The sequence below is a fragment of the Natrix helvetica genome, assembly GCF_964273705.1.
Source record: "Natrix helvetica genome assembly, chromosome: Z".
Taxonomy (NCBI): domain Eukaryota; kingdom Metazoa; phylum Chordata; class Lepidosauria; order Squamata; family Natricidae; genus Natrix; species Natrix helvetica.
This window is the reverse complement of record NC_138554.1, coordinates 140,637,587-140,652,078: the sequence shown is the minus strand read 5'-3', so window position 1 is coordinate 140,652,078 and position 14,492 is coordinate 140,637,587. Positions and strand designations below refer to the sequence as shown.

The following is a 14,492-nucleotide window of genomic DNA, read 5'->3' as shown; positions in this document are numbered from 1 at the left end:
TACCAAGGCCTTATAAAGTGGTATCAACACTTCACATGATCTTGATTCTATCCCTCTGTTGATGCAGCCTAGAACTGTGTTGGCTTTTTTGGCAGCTGCTGCACACGGCTGGCTCCTATTTAAATGGTTGTCCACTAGGACTCCAAGATCCCTTTCACAGTTACTACTGTTGAGCAAGGTACCACCTATACTGTACCTGTGCATTCCGTTTTTGTTGCCTAAATGTAGAACCTTACTCTTTTCACCATTGAATTTCATTTTATTAGATAGGGCCCAATGTGTCTGTGTGAGAGACAGAGGGGAGGGGGGGTTGGAATGGAGGGAGGGAGGGAGAGAAGAGAAAAACCCTGAACCTCCATCCTTTTCCCACCTCAATGGGACCCCAAGGTTAGGATGACGGGGAGGTGGGGGAGATTAACCAGGTTTGACCCACATCCTGATGCGGAGGTGGAACAGAGGCAGAGGGGATTATGGGAGGATTAATCCCTGTCTCAAGTGGGATTTACCTGGAGGGTAAACCTGGTCAAAGGAAGGCCAGAAAAATGGCTTTGCGTGACAGCTCAGCATTGTGGAGAAGGACAATTGTATCCGGAGATACAAAGGGTTGTGGGTTCTGTGTGTGAATGTGTGTTTCAGTGGGTGTGTGGTTAGTGACACAGCCTTCCTTCCTTCTTTCCTTCCTTCCTTTATTTCTTTCTTTTTTCTATCTTTCTTTCTATTTTCTTTCTTTGTTTCTGTTTTTCCTTCCTTCTCCATCCATCCATCCCTCATACATCTCCTTCCTTTCCTCCTTCTTTCCTTCTTTCTTTCTTGCTATCTTTCTTTTCTTTGTTTCTGTTTTTCCTTCCTTCCCCATCCATCCATCCATCCATCCATCCCTCATACATCTCCTTCCTTCATTTCTTCATTTCTTCCTTCCTTTCTCTTTTTTTTCTGTTTTTCCTTCCTTCCCCATCCATCCATCCCTCATACATCTCCTTCCTTTCATCCTTCCTTCCTTTTTCTTAATTTCTCCCTCATCTCTTTCTTTCATTTTTTTTTCTTAAATTCTTACTTTCTCCTTCTTTCCTCTTTCTTCCTTCTTTCCTTTTTCCTTTCTTCCTCCCTCCCTCCCTGATTTTTTGCTGCAAACACTCTCATTACACAGCACAAAACAAGATTTCTTTTACCCCCACCTTCAGCCAGTCTTCAAATCTGCAGAGTCAGAGAGGAGAAACCCAAGGCCAGCTGTTCCCGGCTGTGGCCACCCCCCCCCCCACACCTTCTGTGTGTGTGTGTGTGTGTGTGTGTGTGTGTGTGTGTGTGTGTGAACTCCTAGCTCTTCTGCTGATTGATCCTCCATGGGCAAGATGGAACATCCTTCAGATAGACAGACAGACAGACAGACAGACAGATGATAGATAGATAGATAGATAGATAGATAGATAGATAGATAGATAGATAGATAGATAAATTTTAAAATCTAGAATTGTGAGGCTGAGAAAAAAGTGGCAATCAATTTGGAAGTGAAGCACAGCAGAGCCCCCCATGAATTTTTGGAGAGCAGGTTTTTTTTATCGGGGGGGGGGAGCGTGGTGGGTGGGTACAGGGCCTGGATATCCTCTGCCATTTGATAACCAAGCAAACAAACCAGCATTGTCTTTTCAAAAGGAAACATGGAGGTGGGTGGAATTACAGAATTTCCAAAAGTTTCCGTGCCCCCCCTTCCCCGGGGGAATTTGGGGGGGTCACCCTCCCCCAGGATCAGGCCCCTAAAGGGAAGACAAGCCCCCTCCCCCTCATCCTTCCACATGGATCTCCCCAAACCTCACCACTTTGAAAAGGAGATAGGCTTTCTCCTTGTTTTATTTCCCCAAATACCCAGAAGAAAATGGGGGGATTTTCCCCTCCCCAATATTTAATTTGTGGGGAGGGGGAAAGCCACGTTTTGGGGTTGGTGGGGAGGAAGGGAATTAGAGGTGCTCCTTCCAAGCTGGGCATTGCAGCCCCCCCCCCCCAAATAAAGAGTCTGAACAGGGAAAGAGATTTTTGGGGTGTAACTTGACTTGTTAAGCAAGCATTGCTGTGGAATTGGGGAGGGGGTCTCCAGGAGGCCCTGGATGAAACATGGGGCATGGGAGAAGATTTGGGGGGCGACACAGCAGAAAAGGAAAGTAATGGAAATTCAAAAAGAGGGGTGGGCCCAGCCTGGGCCCTTCTTTGAGTCTGCTTTGCTCCCCCCTGCGAAATTCACCCCAAAAGAGAGGGGCTCGTCCCTCTGGCCCCCTGACTTTGAGGGAACGGCCCCGTCCCCTGGCCCACATTCCAAGGAGACTCTTGTCCTCTCAAGGACAGGCTCAGCACAAACTTCCTTGGGGTGAGGGAAACCCCCAACCACAATTCCATGTGGCTCATCCCCCCCATCCCATCTTGGGTGGTGGTGGGGCAGACAGCAAGGCCTTCTTTCCACAATGCCCAGATGAAGGGGGGTCAAAAAAAAGGAGATCCCGCTTGCCTCTTTAGGACTGGCAACCTCCTCCCTCCCTCCCTCCCTCCTTCTCTCATCTTTCTATCTAATCTCTCTCTCTGTGTGTCTCTTTGTATCATCTCTATCGTATATCTCTATATCTATCATCTATCTATCTATCTATCTATCTATCTATCTATCTATCTATCATCTATCTATCTATCTATCTATCTATCTATCTATCTATCTATCTATCTATCTATCATCTATCATCTATATATATCTCTTCCCCCTCACTGTTTCTCTCACACCCTCCCTCACCTCTCTCTCTCTCTCTCTCTCTCTCTCATCTCTCTATCTATATCCATCCATCCATCCATCCATCATCTACCTCCTCTATCTCTCTCTATCAAACTCTCTCTCTCATCTCCCTCCCTCCCTCTCTCTCTTTACCCCACTCATCTTTCCCAGCTTTCTCTCATCTCTCATCTCCCCTCCCATTTCTCTCTCTTTCTCTTCCTCTCCGGGGATTTCGGGGAATCCAAGCAAGGTGGGGGCGACCGGGGTGGGGTGGGATCTCACCTGGCTGCATCGGCGATGCCTGCGGGGCTTGGCGACCGGCTGCCTCCCCAGGCATGATGAGGGGCGCTTCAGGGACACCCCTTCCCCTTTCCACCAGCCGGCTGTTTCTCGGGGCGGGGGTCCTCCGGCCGGCCGGCTGGCTGAGATTGTGGCCGCGAGTGGAGGGGGGGTGTTCTGCGCAGCCGGCCAGGAGGAAGAAGGGAGGGGAAAAGGGGGGTGGCAGGAGGGAGGGTGGGAGGGGAGGGGGCGGGCCAGGAGCCCACCGAGCCTGCGCGGTGGCGAGGAGGGCTCGCTTAGTGGGGTGGGTGGGCGGGGGTCGCCCGGCTGGCGATCCAGTCTGGGATGCCCGGCTGGGATGCGGAGCGCTCCGTCATCCCGGCTGATGTCAGCGGTGGCGGAGCTTCCTCTGGTCCAGCCCTCCCCCCTCCCTCCCTCCTGGAGTGGAGTGGAGTGGGGGGGGCGTGTGCCAGGCACTGCAGAGAGCGAGGGTGGGGGGAGAGTGGAGGGAGAAGGGGGGAGGCGGCTGGGGAGGCTGGATCGTTGCATCAGCCTGGCAGCGGCGGAGCAAAAAGACCCATACGTCTTTTGGGGGTGCAGGCTGAGCAGGAAGACAGAGCTGGTGCCCCACAAAAGAGGGGGTGCAAGGCTCAGGAGCAGCAGTGAAGGAGACCCTGCACCCCACGAAAAGGGGATCCCAACCACCACCAAGTATCACTTGCACCCCGGAAAAAGGGGGTGCAAGCTGCAGCAGCAGAGACGCCCCCATAAAGTTTTTTTTTTGCGAACCACCAGTAGCACCCTGTAAAAAAAGAGGAGGGTCGCAAGCCCACCAACGCAGGGGGAGCGGAAGAGGGTCCCTCTTGGTGGGGGAGAGCATGGGGTGGGGCCACGTGACTCCCGGATGCGACAGGGGTCCCCCAAAAGATCAGCTTCTACCCTATTTCTTCCCAGAAAGACAGATTTGGGGGGGGGGGGTGCGTCACGACATCCCTGCGAGGTGGGCCAAGGAACGAAGAGATCAATGTGTCCGTTCAGGGTCTGCTCTGATTCAGACATCTAACGAATGACTCCCCCTCCTTTTGCTATTTAGGGGGGTCTCCTGCTCCCCACAAATCATTCCCAAGAAGGCAAACCCTGCACAGGCAGAAAAACGAAGGAGACTTACAGTCAGTCCTCAACTTATGATGGTCCACTTAGCGACCGTTCCAAGTGACAACGGTCCTAAAAAATAGGTTTTTTTTTTCATTTTTCACACTTAATTACTGTTGCAGCGTCCTAGGGTCCGGTGGGCAATGTCAGGAGGGTGGGGGAAGCCGAATTCACCGAACGACCGTGTGACTAATCGAAAAAGTGCAGGGATTCACTTAACAACGGTGGCAAGGAAGGTTGTTCCGCGGGGTGAGGCTCACTTAACGAAGGTTCTTGCTTAGCAAACAGAAAGGTTAGGCTCAATTGTGGTCATAAGTCGAGGACTGCCTGGACTTCTCTTGGAAAGCAGATTAAAAAAACCTGTTTTTTTTTTTTTACTTCTCTATCTAGCCTAATATTTGGATCTCTTGGTGGCCTCCCATCCCGGGACGAAACACAGAGAATGATCTAATTTTGGATATTGAAGTTGGATCAGTGCTGCCACCTGCTGTAGGGAAGATTAAAACCCCCCCATAATTCCAGCTCCTTTACTTGTGCCAATGTTGTAAATTGGCTGGGGGGGTGGGGGGGTGGGGTGGGGGGGTTGGATTACCTCTTCGTGCCTTGTTTTATGAGCTGGAGATGGGATGTGAAGGTGTGGAGGATCAAATCGTGATTTCCCACAGCTGGGAAAATTGTGAGAAAATGGGGTTTTTGGTCTCAAAGCTTTTGTGACTGTGGGTTGCTGTGCCTGGGTGGGTCTGTGTGTGCGTATGTGAACCAATATATTTGTCTTTTGTTGTTTGTGTTCTGATTGCTTCTGTGTGGCTGTTTGTAAATCTGTGTCTCTGGGAGTCTCTGTGTATCTGTTTGTTTCTGTATTTCATCCATCCATCCGTCGTATCTACCTATTCTCTCTCTCTCTCTCTCTCTCTCTCTCTCTCTCTCCCTCCCTCCCTCCCTCCCTCCCTCCCTCCCTCCCTCCCTCCCTCTCTCTCTCTCTCTCTCTCTCTCTCTCACTGTATCTATCTATACCAGGGGTGTCCAAACTTGGCAACTTTAAGACTTGTGGACTTCAACTCCCAGAATTCCCCAGCCAGCTGGCTGGGGAATTCTGGGAGTTGAAATCCACAAGTCTTAAAGTTGCCAAGTTTGGACACCCCTGATATACCTTCTTAACCATATCTATCCATCTATCTATCTAATGTATGTATGTATGTTTGTAACTATCTACCTACCTATCTACCTAATCCATCCATCCATCCATCCATCCATCCATCCATCCATCCATCCATCCATCCATCTATCTATCTATCTATCCATCATCTTTCCACAGCCACCTACCATATTTGGTGGTTACCTATATTTTTGTATTTACATTGTTTTAATATGACTGTACACCGCCCCGAGTCCTGTTTAGGAAAGGGTGCGGTCTATAAATTAAAGTTGTTTATTATTATTATTATTATTATTATTATTATTATTATTATTATTATTATTATTATTATTATTATATTTATGTATCTGTTTTAGGACTAGGTCTCCAATGTGTTGTTGTTCTCTGTTGTTCTTTGTCCGTCCCCCCCCCTTCTTTCTCTGTCTCTCATCTCCCTCTCTCTCCCTCACTCCCTCCCTCTCTCTCCCCTTTCTCTCTCATCACTCCCTCCCCCACTCTTATCATCCCTCCCTCTCTTTTCCATCCATCCGTCCTTTCATCTCCTTCCTTCTGAAAGTTTGAAAAACATCGTAACCCGGAACAGATAAATATAATTTAATCCCTCTTGACGTCGTGGTCAGAAACTCTTCCGGCAGCCGTTTTCCATGGCTAGGTTTTGCCAAAAAGAGTTGTTGGCACCATAAAAGATGGATTAATCCCGGTTTCTGTCAGCCCGGGATGTCATTTAAGAAAGCTGGACAAAGGGTGGCTTGCAAAAATGATCCTTGGGCACGTGTGCTTGGCATGTTTCACCCTTGTGACGCGTGTGTGGGTGTCAGGAGATGGGAACCCAGGAGAAAACACCCCATTGGCCTTTGCGGGTGTCATCGCCAGGCAGTTGCTATGGAAACTGCCTCCTGGTCCTCCTGCCTTTTATCTCCATGGTGACAGGCCCGGTTAGAGATGGCAGCTGAAGAGGGAGCAGGATAACAATGGTTGTGCGTTGCCATCTTTGTGTGCCCTTTGGGGGAAGATGGGGGTTGCATTTGGGGGGGGGTTACATGGTTTGGGGTGGACACAGTTTTTTTGGGCGGGTGGGGACGCAGCAGAAGGGATTTTGAAGGAACCCATTGCACTGCACCAGGACTTTATATGAGACCCATGTGAAATCATGGTTTGCCTAATGCAGCCATCCCTGCAGAGGTGTCCTTGTTGCAACAGGCTCAGAATCCTGGTCGTCATCAAACCTTAAAAGGTGGTTAGATTTTTGCCTCCAGGGAACAGTGAGGCTAAGGAACTTGGGGCTTGCTGAACTTGGTGCGTTTCTTGCAGAACTTTCATGACCCAACTAGGGAACATCATCAGGGATAGGAGAGGGGAGGAAGGAGGAGGAGGGAGGGAGAGAACAAAGAGGAGGAAGAGGAAGAGGAGGAAGGACTGGGGGGGTTCCTTGGGGCTCTCTGAGCTTGGCGGGTTTCTTGCAGACATTTTGTGACCCAACTAGGGAGTTTCATCAGTGCAAGAGGAAGGAGGAGGACTGTGAGACTATTGGCTCTCTCTGACCTTGGTTATTTTTTTGCTGATGCTTTGTGACTAAACTAGGGAACACCATCAGTGCCAGAAGGGAGGGGATTACAGAGGTGGAAGAGGAGGGAAAAGAGGAGGAAGAAGAGAAGGAAGAGGAAATAACTGTCACGCCTGGAAGCCATCTTTTGCTTTTTGCACTAGGCCTGCCACAATTTCTACTGTGGGAAAACGGGAGGGGGGATTATACGGAGTTGGATGGTGTGTAGCCATAACAACATTATTTCTCGGAAAGTTAAGGTCGCTTTGTCCCTGCACCTGGACAGATGTGGATGGGTGGAAGCTGCCAGTTTAGCAGTGGGAGATTGGACATGGGATGGGCTTGTGGGTATGGGGGGGGAGAAAGATCTTGAACTTTCAACTAGGTGGGGGAAACCGGGAAGCTTTCAGATTTGGGTTTTCCCAGATGTGCCAACATGGCTCCCTTCATCAACTGGAGTTTTGAGGAACCATTTGCCTCGGATTCTTATTTTATGGAAGATGCTATTTGGAATCCTGACAGAAAGACATAAATACAGAGAGACAGATAGATGGAAGGAAGGAAAGAAAAAGTGAAAAAGGAGAAGGAAGAAAGGAAAGGAGGGAGGAAAAGGGGGGAGGTAGGAAATTGGGAGGAAGGAAGGAAAGAGAGGGAGGGAAAGGAAGGAGGAAGGAGGCAAGGAAAGAAGAAAAGACAAGGGAGGGAGGGAGGGAGGAAGGAAGGAAAATGGGAGGAAAAGAAATTGGGAGGGGGAAGGAAGGAAATTGGGAGAAAAGGAAGGAAAGGGGGGGGAAAGGAAGGAGGGAGGGAGGAGACGAGGGAAGGAAAGACAAGGAAGGGAGGGAGGAAAGGAAGGAAGGAAGGAAGGGGAGGAAAGACGAAGGAAGGGAGGGAAGGAGGAAAGGAAGGAAGGAAGGAAGGATGGAAGGAAGGAAAGGAAGGAAAGACAAAGGAAGGAAGGAAAGGAAGGAAAAGGAGTGAGGAAAAACAAGGAAGAAAGGGAGGGAGGGAGGAAAGGAAGGAAGAAAGGATGGAAGGAAAGACAAAGGAAGAAAGGACAAAGGAAGGGAGGGAGGGAGGGTGGGGGGCTGGTAACCCAGTTGAGCTATTGACGAGATAAGCTGGGTGAAGTTATGGCTCAGGCTTGAGAACCTGGCAGTGGAAGATGGGTAGACTTCAGCCCCCAGAATCCCCAGCCCACCATCCTTTGTTTTCTGATTTTCTCCACACTTCAAGGATTGTCTGATGCAAAATGCCCATTTTGGTTCACCGGCCGCATCGAGCCAAACATTGTCAAATCAACACCAATTGGCTCCGGGATCTTCGTAACTCGCATTGTAAAAGGAGTCCACTTATCCTTGCGATTTTGCTGAGCCAGAGTCCCTCCCCCCCAAAAAAGTTGATTAAAGTGGATTAAAGAGATTGAAGTCACCCGAATTTTTTTAAAAAATGGGTTTCTTCCTCCGATTTTCCACATTCCAGATTTATATTCAAACTGTAAAATACGTGAATTTGAACTCAGAGCCTTTCCGCCACAAAGGCAAAAGAAATAGGATAGTCCTTGACCTATGACCACAATGGAGCCCAATGTTTTGGCTGCTAAGTGAGACAATTGTTCAAAGTGAATTTTGTCCCAAGTTAGAACTTTTTTTGGCCCAGTTGTTAAGTAAGTCACGCGGACATTAAGCGAATTCATCACAAAACGTGACCCCCCCCACCCCCACCATTGTAAATATGAGTCGGTTGCCAAGTGTCAGAGTATGGATCGCAAGACTACAGGCACACTGCGATGGTCGTAAGTGTGAAACACAGACCTAGCTCCCTGCAATCATCATAAATGTGAGTCGGTGGTCAAGCATTCCAAATCCAGGGAGTCCTCGACTTAACAACGGTTCGTTTAGTGACTGTTCCAAGTTACAGCGGCACTGGGAAAAGGGACTTAGGGCCGTTGTTTGCACTTAATGACGGTTGTAAATTCGGACCCTTGGCAACCGGCTCCAATTTATGATGATTGCAATGCCACCCATCCTCCTACGATCCCCTCTTAGCGACCAAATCAATGAACGACCTTGTGCCCCCCTTAAAAAAAACTGCAATTTGCTTTACGACCACGGCAAGAAAACGTCATAAAACAGAACAAGATTCGCTGGAAGAAACATCTCGCTTAGCAACCAAAATTTGCAAACTCCACAGCGGTCTTAAGAGGAGGAGGAGTGGTACATGTCAGCTGTCAAGCGCCTCCAATTTGGTGAACGTGGTCGTGTGAGGAATAATCTCTTGGGGGGGCGCTGTTACTTTGGTCGCTAGACAGATGGTCATAAGTCGAGGACGGCCCGACCCTTCCCTTCTCCTGGCCCTGAGGAGACCCCCCACCCCTTTTAAAAAAAAACCTAAATCCAGGAAGACCAGACAGAGAAGCCAATTCTGTACAAAATAATCATTTAATTCCACGCGATTTCACATTTACTCGCATTTTACACCTGGTTGCAAAGTTCTAGTCCACTAAATCTTTGGAGAGGGCTTTCTGCATCTTGTCTTTCAGATACTGGGTCTTCTTCCACTCTGTGTTCAGGTTGAACCATTCATGGTAAGGAACCTGGGGAGGAAAAGGGAGAAGATTAGGATTTCCAGTCTGATGGGGAATTAGAGTGTTGGAAGGGACCTCGGAGGTCATCTAGTCCAACCCCCTGCTCCAGGAGACCCCAATCATTTAGTGACCGAGTTACAATGTCACTGGGAAAAAAAGCAGACTCAGGACCGTTTTCCGCACCGATCCACATTGAGACCATCGGCGCTGACTCGTATTTATGACGGTCGCAGGACCCCGCGATCCCCTTTTGCGACCTTTTGACGAGCCACCTCAAGGGGAAGATCGATTCACTTAATGACCTTGTGGGTGACTCACCTCGACAATGAGGAAGCCGGCGGTTTGGAGGTGTCGTCGCTCCATAATGAAGCGTCCCAGAAGGTCTTTGCTACGGTTGCTGAAGTTGGGGAACTCCCAAAGGAGGAAGACCAGCCTGAAGGACGGGAGGGAGGGAGGGAGGGAACGACAAAAAGAGAAGGAAAGGAGGAAGGGAGGGAAGGAACGACAAAAAGAAAAGGAAAGAAGGAAGGGAGAAAAAGAGAAGGAACGAAGGAACGAAGGAACGGAGGGAGGGAAAGAAGGAACGACAAAAAGAGAAGGAAAGAAGGAAGGCAGGAAAAGCGAAGGAAAGAATGGAGGGAGAAGGAAGGAACGATAAAAAGAGAAGGAAAGAAGGGAGGAAAAGATAAGGGAGGGAGGAAGAAGGGAGGAAGGAGGGAGGGTGGAGAGCAGAAGGGAAGGAACGACAAAAAGAGAAGGAAAGAAGGGAGGAAAAGAGAAGGGAGGGAGGAAGAAGGGAGAGAGGAAGGGAGAGTGGAGAGCAGAAGGGAAGGAATGACAAAAAGAGGAGAAAAGAAGGAAGTGGGAAAAGAGAAGGGAGGGAGGAAGAAGGGAGAGAGGAAGGGAGAGTGGAGAGCAGAAGGGAAGGAATGACAAAAAGAGGAGAAAAGAAGGGAGGGAGGGAGAAAAACAAGAAAGGGAAGGAGGGCAGAAGGGAATGAATGAAACGAGAAGAGAAAGAAAGGAAGAAAAGAAAGAAAGAAGGAAGGAAGGAAGGAAGGAAGGAAGGAAGGAAGGAAGAAAAAGTAGGTAGATAGGCAAGAAGGACAAAGAAGGAAGAAAGGAAGGAAAGAGGAGAAGGAAGATGGAGGGAGCACAATGGAGGAAAGAAAGGAAGAAAGGAAAGGAAAAAGGAGAAAGAAGTAAGGGAGCGTGGGAGGGAAGACAAAGAAGGAAGCAAGGAAATGAAGAAGGAAAAATGGAAGGAAGAAGAAGGGAGGGAGAAAGGAGGGAAGGAGGGAGGAAAAGTGAGGGAAGGTAGATACGAGAGAGGGAGAAGAAAGGAAGAAAGGAAAGAAAGAAATAAGGGAGGGAGGGAGGACAAAGAAGGAAGAAAGGAAAGAAGGAAGGAAGGGAAGAAAGGAAGAAAGGAAAAGAGTGGTAGAGAAGAAGGGAAAGAGGGAGGAAGGGAAAATAAGACAAATCAAAGCAGAGCTAGAAGAGTCGATTGTATATATACAGAAAGCCAATTCCTCCTCCCTTCCAGCCCTGATGCCATAACCTAGTTGGGTCACAAGATGTCTCAGTTTCTGGATTCAACCACGTACCCTTTTATTACCTGGCTATTTTTTTGGGGGGGGGGGTATCAACTCCTCTCCCCCTCCCCCTGTTGCCTACCTGTAGGGAGGGCCTCACCTTCTCACCCCGGACGCCAAAGACTCTTTGAGCAGCCCTTCCACGGAGAAAGCGCCACCTTCAGCCAGAGGGAGCGGGTTGTTTTCGGAGTCCAAAAGCATCTCAGCATCTACAAAGAGAGGAGAACAACTTATTTCCCCCTCCTCCTACAGGAAGTCCTCAACTTACGACCATGACGGAGCCCCAGAATTTATGTCGCTAAGTGAGACATTGGCTAAGGCAGTTTTGCCCCATTTTACGACCTGTCGGGGGCAGCCCAGCCGTTGAGCGAATCCCTAGAGTTGTTTGGTGAATCTGCCTTCCCCATTGCTCATCGGAAAGTTGCAAAAGGGGATCGCATGATCTACAGGGTGATGCGATGGTCATAAATATGAGTCAGTTGAAGAGCATCTGAATTAGGATGGTCGTAAGTGTGTGAATAACGGTCCTAAGTCGCTGTTTTCAGGGCCGCAGTAGCTTTGAACGGTCACTAAATGAAGAATGGTGAGTCATGGCAGTAGCCCAAATTTGGAGCATATGATTGCGACGACGGTTGTAAGTGTGAGGAATTTCCCAGAATCCCTTATTTGTGACCGTCATAACTTCAAACAGTTGCTAAATGAAAGGTGCTAACTCAAGAGTGACTTGTAAATGGCAGTTACCCACATTTGGAGCATATGACTACGGCGACGGTTGTAAGTACGAGGACTTTTCTCAATTTCTTTTTATGGCCGTCGCAAGTCCAAATGGTCGCTAAACAAAAACAAAGAGACTTCAACCTAGGGTGTAAGGGAAGTCAGGAGGACCAAATTTCTTCAGCTTCTAAGGAGATGGGCCAGAGTGGATGATGGGTTTTGGATCCGCTGCAAGTCCGCAGGAGATATAGGTGGTCCTGAACTTAGAACCACTTGTTTAGTGACGGTCCACAGACGCAACGGTGCTGAAAAAAAGAGCGCTTCTCACACTAACGATTGTCGCAGTGTCCCAGCGGTCAAAATTCCGACACTTGGCAAGGGACTCGTATTTACGATGGTTGCGGGTGACACAATCCCCCTTTGTGACTGTCTAAGGAACGAGGTCAACAGGGAAACTGGATTTGGTTAACGACCGTGCAACTCATTTATCAAGTGAAGCGATTCACTTAATGACGGTGGGAAGGTTTTGCCCATAACAATGGACCACAGCCTCTAGGAAGGGTGGAATGGATGAAGAGTTTGGGAATTGTTGCAGGCCTGCCACCTGCATGGCTACTCCACCACTCACGATGCTTCATTTAGCGACCGTCCAAAGTTAAAACGGCCCCGACAGAAAGGGCCATTTTTCACATTTACAACCATTGCAAAAGCATCAAAATTCTGACACTTGGCCACTGACTCGTCTTTATGTTCTCAGCGTCCCAGGGGGGTTGCCGCGATCCCCCTTTGCGGCCGTACAACGAGGAATGTCAAGGATTCACTTAATGACTGCGTGGCTCACTTCCCCGCTGCAGGGATTTGCCGAACAACGACAGCAGGAAAGCCATCTAGATGGGGCCAAGCTGACTCCACTAGTGTCTGGTTTAACGACAGTCCTCGTGACCTGTCGTTAAGTAAACAACCTACAAGGAGGTGTCTCCTGCCAGGGGTTGGACTAGAGGATCTCTAAAGTCCTTTCAAAGCTTATATTCTGGCTTTTAAGTACTTACAAATCTGAACTGAACCAAACTGACCGTTTGGGGATTCACTTAACAACCAGGGAGTGGGAGAAAGGTCGGAAAAGACAACCAAGGTCTCGCTTAGCAATGGACATACGGGGCTCAATTGCAGTCGTAAGTCGAGGACTGGGTTTTTTTCGAACGTTCAGGGAGCTGCAAGTCCAGAGAGACTGGAGAGCTAAGCTACTCCCCCAAACTGTTCGTGGGGTCCACCCCTAAGCCTCCACCCCCCCACAAGCTGAGCCGGGGCACTTGGGGGTCTCACCGAGCTTCCAGCCGAAGGGGGTGTGCACATCGAAACGGACCTTTGCCTCACCACCGGCCACCTTGGCAAGGATGGCGTTGACGTCGGTCTGGAGAGAAGTGGGGGTCCGGTCAACTGCCAAATCCTGGAGGGTCAGCTTATCCGGTGGCAGGAAGGGCCCGTCGTAACCCGGAGACTCCAGTTGGGCCGTGGTGTTGATGTGCATCAGTTTGAGCCAGGAATTCTGACGGGCCGGAGTCCAGTTCCCTGCAGCCATGTCAGAGGAGAGAGAAGAATCCAAGGGGTTGGAAGGGAGCACGGGGGTCATCTAGCCTGACCCCCACCCTGCTCAGGGAGGAGGAGGAGCAGAGGAAAAACACGTGCGGGAGGGTCTGGGGCAGACGGGCTTTCTTTCTCCCACCTTGTCTATTTCAATTTCTCTCTCGTTTCCTTCCTTCCCCTCCCTCCCTTTCTATTTCTCTTTCGTTTCCTTTTCTTTCCTTCCTTTTTCTCCTTTGTCCATTTCTCTATTCTCCTTTCTCTCTTTGTTCCTCCCTTCCACTCTCCTTCCATTTGTCCTCCATTTTCCTTCTTTCCTTTTCAATTTCAATCTCCTTTATTCTCTTTTCAGTTCCTTCTCTTCCTCCTTTCCTTTCCTTCCTTCCCTTTCTTCCTCTTATTCTCTATTTCTGTTCTTACTTTCTTATCTGTCTGTTTGTCTGTCTACCGTATCTATCTGTCTGTTTGTGTCTGTCGCTGTCTGTCTATCATCTGTCTGTCTGTCTATCTATCATCTATCTATCTATCTATCTATCTATCTATCATCTACTGTCTGTCTGTCTGTCTATCTTTGTATGCATGTATGTATGTATGTATCTATCTATCTATCTATCATCTATCTATCTATCTATCTATCTATCTATCTATCTATCTATCTAGTATCTATCTATCTATCATCTATCTATCTATCTATCTATCTATCTATCTATCTATCTATCTATCTATCATCTATCTATTTATCTTCTATCTATCTATCTATCTATCTATCTATCTATCTATCTATCTATCTATCTATCTATCTATCTATGTATCTATCATCGTCTGCCTGCCTGCCTGCCTACCTACAGTATCTATCTATCTATCTATCTATCTATCTATCTATCTATCTATCTATCTATCTATCTATCTATCGTCTGCCTTCCTGCCTGCCTGCCTACCTACCTACAGTATCTATCTGTCTGTCTGTCTGTCTGTCTGCCTGCCTGCCTACAGTATCTATCTATCTATCTATCTATCTATCTATCTATCTATCTATCTATCTATCTATCTATCTATCATCTATCTATCTATCTATCATCTATCTATCTATCTATCATCTATCTATCTATCTTGTATCTATCTATCTATCATCTATCTAT

General features: G+C 48.4%; 2 protein-coding genes across 4 annotated transcripts in view; both read right to left on the bottom strand.

The window, feature by feature from the left end:
- The window catches only part of LOC309381198 (uncharacterized protein), a 65,618-nt gene extending 62,382 nt beyond the window's left edge, over positions 1-3,236 (bottom strand). For all 3 annotated transcript variants that reach the window (XM_081931927.1, XM_081931926.1, XM_081931925.1), the window contains exon 1: positions 3,029-3,236. In XM_081931927.1, the coding sequence (XP_081788053.1) occupies positions 3,029-3,083 (55 nt within the window). In that variant the 5' untranslated portion in view covers positions 3,084-3,236. The remainder of the gene's footprint in view (positions 1-3,028) is intronic.
- Positions 3,237-9,298: 6,062 nt separating this feature from the next.
- The window catches only part of TBRG4 (transforming growth factor beta regulator 4), a gene marked incomplete at its 5' end in the record, with an annotated part of 27,052 nt that continues 21,858 nt past the window's right edge, over positions 9,299-14,492 (bottom strand). Inside the window, 4 exon segments of the mRNA XM_081970241.1 lie at positions 9,299-9,472; positions 9,782-9,896; positions 11,159-11,267; positions 13,096-13,341. Coding sequence (XP_081826367.1) covers positions 9,371-9,472; positions 9,782-9,896; positions 11,159-11,267; positions 13,096-13,341 — 572 coding nt within the window. The 3' untranslated portion in view covers positions 9,299-9,370.